The 9,130-nt window shown below is 43.5% G+C and overlaps 1 protein-coding gene across 1 annotated transcript in view; it reads left to right on the top strand.

The window, feature by feature from the left end:
• Positions 1 to 621: 621 nt before the first annotated feature.
• ETFA (electron transfer flavoprotein subunit alpha) overlaps positions 622 to 9,130 on the top strand; it is a 31,046-nt gene continuing 22,537 nt past the window's right edge. Inside the window, exons 1-5 of the mRNA XM_063142533.1 lie at positions 622 to 728; positions 6,305 to 6,454; positions 7,330 to 7,411; positions 7,512 to 7,594; positions 7,777 to 7,876. Coding sequence (XP_062998603.1) covers positions 678 to 728; positions 6,305 to 6,454; positions 7,330 to 7,411; positions 7,512 to 7,594; positions 7,777 to 7,876 — 466 coding nt within the window. The 5' untranslated portion in view covers positions 622 to 677. The remainder of the gene's footprint in view (positions 729 to 6,304; positions 6,455 to 7,329; positions 7,412 to 7,511; positions 7,595 to 7,776; positions 7,877 to 9,130) is intronic.

The following is a 9,130-nucleotide window of genomic DNA, read 5'->3' as shown; positions in this document are numbered from 1 at the left end:
ACAGCACTTGCTTTCTGAGAAGGAAATCCCATTGAGTGCAATGGGTTGTTCCACTCCTCTAGGGCCACCATTGGGGCTGTAAGTATGTAATTCGCGTTCACATGGCCCTTGAGGGTGGGCTCAAAGAGCCTCACGTCACACCCTCAGACCTCCTTGCAACAAACTTGTCAGGCAGGTCAGTATCATTATCCCAGGTAAGTTGTGTTCATGGGATTTTGTAACGAGGGCTACAACGTCCTATGAACACAGCTTACCTGAGATAAGGATACTGGCCTGCCTGACAAGGTAAGGGAAGGGCGGGTAGCAGGACACCTGTCCCCGCCAACCCAACTGCTAGAGGCGCGGGTGTTCTCTCTGCATGTTTGTGGGTCTATGTGCGCCTCCCTCCAGCCTCCTCAGCCACCGGCGGCGATTATGAAACGGATGAAACAACTGGGTGCAGTGTTGGTGCTCCCGCCTTTTCTCCGACTGCCAGCCAATGAGAGGCTCCGCCGAGCTTTCGGGCAATCCCTTCCCTCAACTGAGATGGCGGGCGCCACCTCCGTCTCCTCACAGAACTCTCGCGGGATCTCTCGCCTCACAGTGGGCCGTGAGGAAATGCGAGAATTGACTGGGGCTGAGAAGTTGAGGCGACGACGAGGACGACGAGGAGGACGACCGCCGCCGCCGCCGCCACCATGACGGGGTTTCGGGGGCTTCTGAGGGCGCAGCGCCTGGGGCGGAGAGCGGTGAGTGGCGGCCGCGGAGCTCGGGAGGCGCGCGCGCGCCCTGCCCCTCCCTCCCTCCGTCCCTCGTCCTGTCCGTCACTGAGGGGGGACGGAGAGGGGGTCCGGGCAGACGCCCCCTCCCTCCCCCCCTGCAGAGCGGGCCGGCCGCGCTGCTCCCACTGGGCCAAAGGTCGCGCCGGCCACCAGACCCCCACCCCACCCCCACCCCGCTTCCCCTTCGGTTTCCCGAGCGAGGCGGGAGAGGAGAAGCGAGGCTGCCATCCTAGGCCAGCTTCCCCCAACCTGGCGCCCTCCAGGCGGGCTGGACTACAACTCCCGTCGTCCCCAGCCAGCATGCCACAACACCCCATCCTCTTCAGCCCGCGTTGGCGCTCTCCAGGTGGCTTGGCTTGCTGCCCCAATTTTCCCAAGCCAACATGCTGGGTGGGGTTGATGGGAGCTGTAGTCCATGCCGTCTCAGAGGGCACCCGGTTGGGAAAAGGTGCTTATGCCGACTTACCTGGGAGAAAGGAGGACTTGAGGAAGAGGGGCCAAGCCTGGTTCTTCCCTCTCCATGAGGCAGGTTAGGAGGATCGTCCCAAGGTCACCCGGCTAGATCCACGCCTGAGTGGGGGTTTAAGCCTCTGTCGTTGTTGTTGTTGTTGAGGTTTTTCACATAGATGACAGTGTAAAACAGTTGCAGAAATAGGCCTGACTTATCCCCAAGAGCCCCCCTGACCCCTCCTTCCCCATAACACCCCCCACCCAAAAAAAACAAATGGGAGAAGACCTCATTTGTCTCCACCTGGGTGGGGTGGGGAAGCAGACCAAACAAAGTTATGTGTCCGCCTTCTCACTTAGTATACGCTAAGTTGGGGAATTGCTTCACACTTGTGTGAACTCGCCCTCTTTCTCCTGCTTAACCCACATTAACTGTCCATAGATCTTGGAATCGTTGGACCACATCCGGGAGTTGAGGTTAGCATGCGTGTAAATAAGCATGTCACAAGGAAGACACATAGGTGAGTGGCAGAGCCCCTGCGTTGAATGCACAAGGTCCCAGGTTCAATCCCCGGCATCTCCAGGTAGGGCTGGAAAATCTCCTGCTGCTCAGCGTTAGCTATATAGAATGAGAGAAGGCAGCTTCCTGTGGACCACATGAAGAAGGGGCAGTCCAGTGCCTGGAATTTAACAGGATTCCACCTAGCCCAGCGTTTTCTACTCTGATTGGCAGCAGTTCGGGTGAGCATTTTCCAGCCATGCCTGAAGGTGCCAGGTGCCTGGGACCTTCTGCCGGCTCTACCATTTACCTGCTGTCCCACCCCAAAACCCAGTTGTCCACTGGTAATTGATGAATAGCATTTGGAAGGGAAGGGCCCATGCACCCGGGCTCTCCTAATAGTTATTGTAACATAAACAGAGTTTGGTGGCACTTTAGAAAGACTAAGAAATTTTATGGTCGATAAAAGGTTTTGCTTTGTCCAATGACACTTGAAACTTCCTGCCACTATATCTCTGTTTCCTTTTAAGGTGCTACAAAACTCTCTTGCTTTTCTCGCAACAGACTAATTTGGCTACTCCTCTGGAATGTGTCACTAAGGGATTATTTGTTAATAACACCCTTCCTGCACTGAGGTCTGGGTGGCATGCATGAATGTGGGTTTCCATGCTTTATCCTCACAAGAACACTGTGAGATAGATTATGCTGAGACTGAGCGGCAGGTGCAGGGTCATCTTGTGAGCTTCATGTCTGAGTAGGAATTTAAACTCTGCTCCCTCTCCCCAGCCAAAGTCCTAGTGTTCTGTTCACTGAACCACACTGGCTTTCTGAGTAAATGAATGACTCACTTGTTTTCAGTGGTCCTTGAAACATATATCTATGAAGTTGCTTTATACTGAGCCATCTTGCCCTGTCTTGCCCAGCACTGGTTGCTTCTCAATCCTCTCGCCCCGCCCAGCATCCCGTGTTCTTTCCAGATACTCCTGATAAGTGGGAATGGAGGCAATAGTCTCCTCCTGTTGCTCACCGGCAACTTGTTTTTCAAGGTAAACTGCCTCTGAACATGGAGGCTCCATATGGTCATCATGACTAGTAGTACGTGAAATTCTTCAGCTGAAGATTCCAGAGATTGATCCTTTGACTTTCAGCAGGCTGAGCGAGTGCTTTGTCAAATTTGCATGCTTAGGAACACAAGGAGTGTTTTGTTGACTGGATCAGATCAACAGCCACCTAGTTACCATTCTTTGCAAGAATCAACAACCAGCAAAAGTTACATGATCCACAGAAACGGGCTAGTATTACACCAGTGGGCCATGATTTACTCACTTTTGTAAGCTGCCCTGAGAACCAGTTGAAGTAGATATGCCTTGACTAAATTAAATATATATTAAATGCTACTGTCTGTTAATACTGCAGTAAAATAGTGTAGTCAAAATCACAATGTTCATTAATTGTCCCATAACACACTCCTTTCATTATACTCTGAATGTCAGGGTTGGCAAAATAGCCGATACTTTAATTGATTACTATGAAATGCAAGGGTGTAATTTGGCTGAGGTAGAAAAATCATCTGGCTGGACCTAAATCTATTTATCCAAATTTTTGCAGAACAAGAGTTTTTTAAATAATAGCCGGACTCTAGTGTCTGTCATGAGGAATTTCATGCTGTGATACAAGAGGTATTAATTATGTTTTCTTAGATTGGGATGGTATGGAATAAAAAGAAGACTGTAAATTTAAATATTTAAGTCATTGGGATGTCTGGCTCTTTTATTACTTCTTGCTCTCTTTGGAATTTGAGCTGCAATTTAGGCTGAACCAATTCCCCTTTTCTCCTCCTGAGTACCACCTGCTATTTGGTCCTACCTTTTAATCTCTCTAAAATTCTCAGTTCAGCCCCACTTTACTTTGTTGCCGTGATGTGTTCGATTACCTCTGATAATGCTCATTTCAAGGAATATCATGGAATAAATTTAGCCAGTCAGCCAGCCAGTATTTTACCAGTATACATTTCTGACAGAATAAATTATTACCAGCAATATATAACACTCAAGAGTTAATCAGAGGCACTGGTCATGGCTGCTCTTTTACAGTCATCACTGGTGCTCTACCATCTCTAGCATGAACGTCTTTGATGATCAAGAGATGGGGAGAGCTAGCAAGAGCAGTGGTATTCCTGTGCTTAGAGAGAGAAAGTAGAAGACGGTGTTAATGTATTTTGCTTTAGTGCTGAATGGTACATGGATGTACATTGCAGCCTTCCCCAATCTGGCACCTTCCAGATGTTTTGGAGTACGGTTCCCAGTGTTCCTGACCATTGGTTATGCTGGCTGAGGCTGATGGGAACTATAGTCTAAAACGTAGCCAGTCGCTATCACTCAGCCTAAGCTATTCCACAGACTGGTTGTTAGGACAAAATGGGGGCAGGGAAGGCATCATGTATGCTGCCTTTTGAGCTCCTTGGAAAAAAGGTGGGATATAAGTGTAATAAATAATATATAAATAAAACATGCCATCACATTGTCAAGCGTACATGAAAGCAAGACAGAAATAAAATCAAATGTTTCAGTAATTCAGATGTCTTTAATCAAATTAAAATGCCAGAGTGAAGTCACGCTCCTGCTCTGTTAGCAGGCCCTTCTGCTGAGCTCAGTATCTCTAAATCTTTATACGGAGAAGATGCCTGACGCAGGATCTGAGCCAAGCAGCAGTTTGGACATGGTGTACTTGGCACACAGTTCCCCCCTTCCTCCTCCTCACCTCTTTTCCTGGACACCTTTTGTACTGTTTGTGCCACGTTCCCTTTCTTCTACATCCTTTTTGCCATACCTAGTCCAGCCCTCTTAACCATTACACTACAATTGTGCAAGGTTGGGATTCAGAAGTAGGCAGGGCGCTCAGCTAGCTGATTCTGGTGTGTGCGTTTTGTATGATAAGCAGCAAGAGGTCAGAGCAGATTGAATAGGTGTACTTCAGTTTCGCTCATTTTAAGGGAGGTTTTTGAAAGCTCAACATACAAACACTAGAAAACGTATCTTTCCATGCTGTCCCCCGTCCGTCCCCCCACAAGAATTAAGATACAATTTTGGGATTTTCCTCCAATCTATGGTGCAATATTAGGTTAGCTCATTCATTGTTTATGCTCAGAGTCAACATTTTATTTTTTATATTAAATTTAGATGATGGAATAATATAGTGTTAATTTTCTAGTGTACTGTCTGTAACAAAAAAAGAATTCTTTAGCTCTGCCATCTGTTTTAAATGGAGTTCAAAAGACATACTTGCTAAGGCAAAACTGAGTTCTTTCTGAACACTCTAAACACTTTTCTGAACACTTAAACAAATCTTTTTATAAGCATGTACAAGAATGATGATGTCTAAAGATGAATAAATGGAAATACTTTCATGTTCTATATGAGAGAATAGGGATGAACTTCATTTATTTTATGTAATCTTAAGAACAATTAACAAATAAAATAAACATTTCCTTGACCCTGTAAAATTGCAATGTTAAAAACAACAAATTAACAATTCTGATTTCCAGTATTATTAAATGTGTATTCTACTTTTTAGGTAAAATCCAGTAGATATTATCTCTGCTGGAAAATGTGTTGTTCCAGAGAGGTCACAAATTACCCCGTAACCACCACATATGCCCTAATGGCCCCCTGACTGTATATCCTCTCCAACAAACACTGGATCGACTTTTAAAATGCCTTTTGCTCCCTCTGGAAACTTAAGCTTGAATCGCTTGGTGACAGGACTATAAATTTTAGCAAATGTGGGCTTTTTGCCATGAATGCATGGATTTATTCGTTAAACAGTGTCTACAGCCTTGTAACTTTTTTAGAAAATGATGTATGAAACATAATCAAAAATATGGTTTTTGATATATATTGGAAATAAGTAATTTGTTACTGGTAATTCACTTCAAATGATTTAAAAATCTTACACTCCTTGGTATGATTTAATACACTTGAGATGGAACGTGAAGTACCTTACAGGAACCTGTACTGTCCTCCTCATGGTTACAAATTGTAGCTTAAATCATTGTTCATAAAACAAATTGTCTTGAACACCTACATAAAAAGGGAGTTTAGTTAGACCTCCAGGTACTGCTAAGTGTGCAATGCACCGCTTGAAAGTACCACTTGAGAGTTGTGAATGGGATTTACTTAGAAATCCACCAGGGTAAGGAGGAAGCTGTTCCTACTCTGGAAGGATTCCAGGCTGTTCTGAAGTAGATGGGATGCACATGTTACTGCTGTCCTGATTCTGGGGAAAGTCTTGAATGACTGATGAAGATTTAGAATAGCTAACGCAATGATACGATGTCCTTGCTTGTGCTGTAGTGAGTATTTTTTGCTTCCAGACTTGTCTGCTATGCCACCCCTTTGCCATGCAGATTGTAAGGGGCCACAGATCCTGTATTATGTCTGACAGTGCGGTTCAAAGATCTCCTTGCTAAATAAACCCTCTTGATTGAGATAACATTACTGGCCAACGTAACTTAATATGAGCTGTCCATGCAGAATCTTAAGTACAAGCATTCGGTGTTAATAAATGCTTTCCCCCTTTTACTTCTTTTGTTTTCAAGGTTTCATTACTTCACCGGTTTCAGAGTACACTGGTAATAGCTGAACACACAAATAAGGCTCTTACACCTATTACCCTAAATACCATCACTGCAGCAAAACGGCTTGGAGGTGAAGTATCATGTTTAGTAGCTGGCACCAACTGTGAAAAGGTAAAAAAAAAACCCAAAGCCTGGGCATTTCTATATGCCAAAATAATGGGAGGGAGGGACTCAGGTGAGCAGATCATGGGATGGGTCATCATGCCTGATCTTTAGTTTAAAAGTCTACCTAAACATAGTTTTTACTGTTCACATTGGGATAGATACCTTGTGAGTATTGCCAGGTGAGACCAAACTCATGACACAAATGTTTTGCCTTCGTTGCTCTGAGCACCTCATACACCCAATTGTTTCACCCAGACAAAAAGTGGACTTGTAATATTACCTAATCATGCATTGCTGTCATACGCTTAACATATGCTAAAATACAAATATATGCAGGATTGCAGAATTACAAGAGCAGCTTTTCATGTCTACAAAAGATATCTGATTGATATGGAGAATCAGGAGAAGTCACATCTCTTACGGATTTGTCTAATAAAAATATGCGGCAGGGTCTTGCTATTTACTGTTTTACTCTGTACAGCACCATGTACATTGATGGTGCTATATAAATAAATAAATAATAATAATAATAATAATAATAATAATAGATAATTAGTTTTGGTGGAAGAGTCTCAAAATTGCATATCGAAATAAAGCAATTTTGGAGTGCATTGTAAATTTTCAGCTGGGGGATGCTGTTCAGTTTCTGGTGCTTGGGTGATGCTTTCACCCAAAGAAAGCTTGTGTTGAACTATGTCTGAGCAGGGCATGAAAGTGTGAGTCCCCTGGAACAGAATTCTGCATAGTTCCTTCTTTTTCTCCAAGCAATTTGGGGTAGGAGCCCTATTTTATTATTTGTTTAAAAGGGTATTATTCTTAGGCATAACAGAAATGCTTTGTGCATACAGAGGAATAACATAATGATCTACTTCTTATCATAGGTGGCTCAAGAGCTGAGCAAGGTGGAAGGGGTTGCCAAAATTCTTCTCGCTCAGCATGATGTGTACAGAGGACTTCTGCCTGGTGAGGCTCATTAGCAAAAATTGGTTGTCATTAAGATTCTCTACAGTTAGCACTGTGCTAGAAAATCTAAGGTGCTCTGACTGCTATGTCTCATCCCCAGAGGAGCTGACTCCATTGATTTTGGCAACTCAGAAGCAGTTTAATTACACACACATCTGTGCTGGAGCATCTGCCTTTGGTAAGGTGAGCATATATGAAACCCACCAAAGATACGTTGCTCCAAAGTGGTTGACCCCTAAACCAATGTATAAGCAAGTCTCAGAACTGTTGCAAATCAACATATATGACCTTTCCAAAATATTGAATATGCAGGGTTCTAATTTGTTAGCCATATATGCTACTAAATATCTGTATTTTATGTTTAGAGTCTTCTTCCAAGAATAGCAGCTAAGCTTGATGTTGCGCCTGTCTCGGACATAATTGAAATTAAGTCACCTGACACGTTTGTGAGGACTGTTTATGCAGGTGAGTTTGGCCAGTCTGTGTGTCACTTCAGCTGTGACATGCAGAGATTTGTGTGAGCGAATCCAACATCACTTTTGTAACATGAATTGGATAAGTGGAAATGGCTTTCCTGACACAACTAATAGGGGCACCTCTGGTACTAAAGGATTGTAGTTCAAAGTCCCGAGAAACCAGATATAGCTGCTTAATTAACAGAATCTGCTGATGTTCTTCAAATGTATTATATTTCTGTTAATGCATTTCTGATAAGATTTTGCAAACTGTGAGCCATTCAGCTAGTTGTCTTTATTTAATATGGGTTACATTAGTTCTGATTTCAGCAATCCATAGGCTTATTTTTCTTAGTTAGGGAGACATTGATACGATTATTTGTAATATTTAATTGACTTTCCCTAATTATTTTACAGCCCTTGTTTGTCTAGCCTCATCATGCTTGTCTGATTCCATAATTTAATTTGGACATGAAAGCATTAGCCTTTATGTCTTTTAAATTTGTTATGGCAGGATTTTCTTTCCTTCCTTTGTCAATGTTGCTCTGCCTTCGGAAATTGATGGATTGTACATAGGCTTTGATTTACTTTCCAATAATTTCCTATCTAAAATCATTTGTGCTTTTCTATTACTAGCAATACCTTCCTTCCTTTTTTCCATCTCCTCCATCATCTGTTGTAAAACATACAAGTGAGAGGAACCATATTGACAATGAGTTTGGAGGATAATGAATTAATCAGTAGCTTAAGAGAACAATCCTGAACATGTATACTTGCAAGGCGTTTGGGGGTGCTCTTGGATCCAGAACTGTCACTTGAGGCACAGGTGAACTCAGTGGCAAAGAGTACCTTTTATCAGCTTAGGCTGATATACCAACTGCGCCCTTATCTGGACAGAGATAGCCTAGCTACAGTTTATTTATTTATTTATTTATTTAAGGATTTTTATGCCGCCATTCAGCCAAAAAAGGCTCTCATGGCGGCTTACAAAAGTATTTCTTGACCATGTTAAAACAACCAACAGGTTAAAAGCACAAATACAAAATACAGTATAAATTATCCATGCTCTGATAACCTCTCATTTGGATTACTGCAATGCGTTATACGTGGGGCTGCCTTTGAAAACGGTCCGGAAGCTTCAGCTGGTACAAAACAGGGCAGCCCGTTTACTAACAGGGACTGGCTGGCGAGATCACATTACGCCAGTCCTTTTACAACTTCATTGGCTGCCAGTCCAGGTCCGGGCCCGATTCAAAGTGCTGGT

The sequence above is a fragment of the Elgaria multicarinata genome, chromosome 16, assembly GCF_023053635.1.
Source record: "Elgaria multicarinata webbii isolate HBS135686 ecotype San Diego chromosome 16, rElgMul1.1.pri, whole genome shotgun sequence".
Classification (NCBI taxonomy): domain Eukaryota; kingdom Metazoa; phylum Chordata; class Lepidosauria; order Squamata; family Anguidae; genus Elgaria; species Elgaria multicarinata.
Note: the sequence above shows the minus strand (reverse complement) of the source record. Positions and strands in the feature narration are given on the sequence as shown.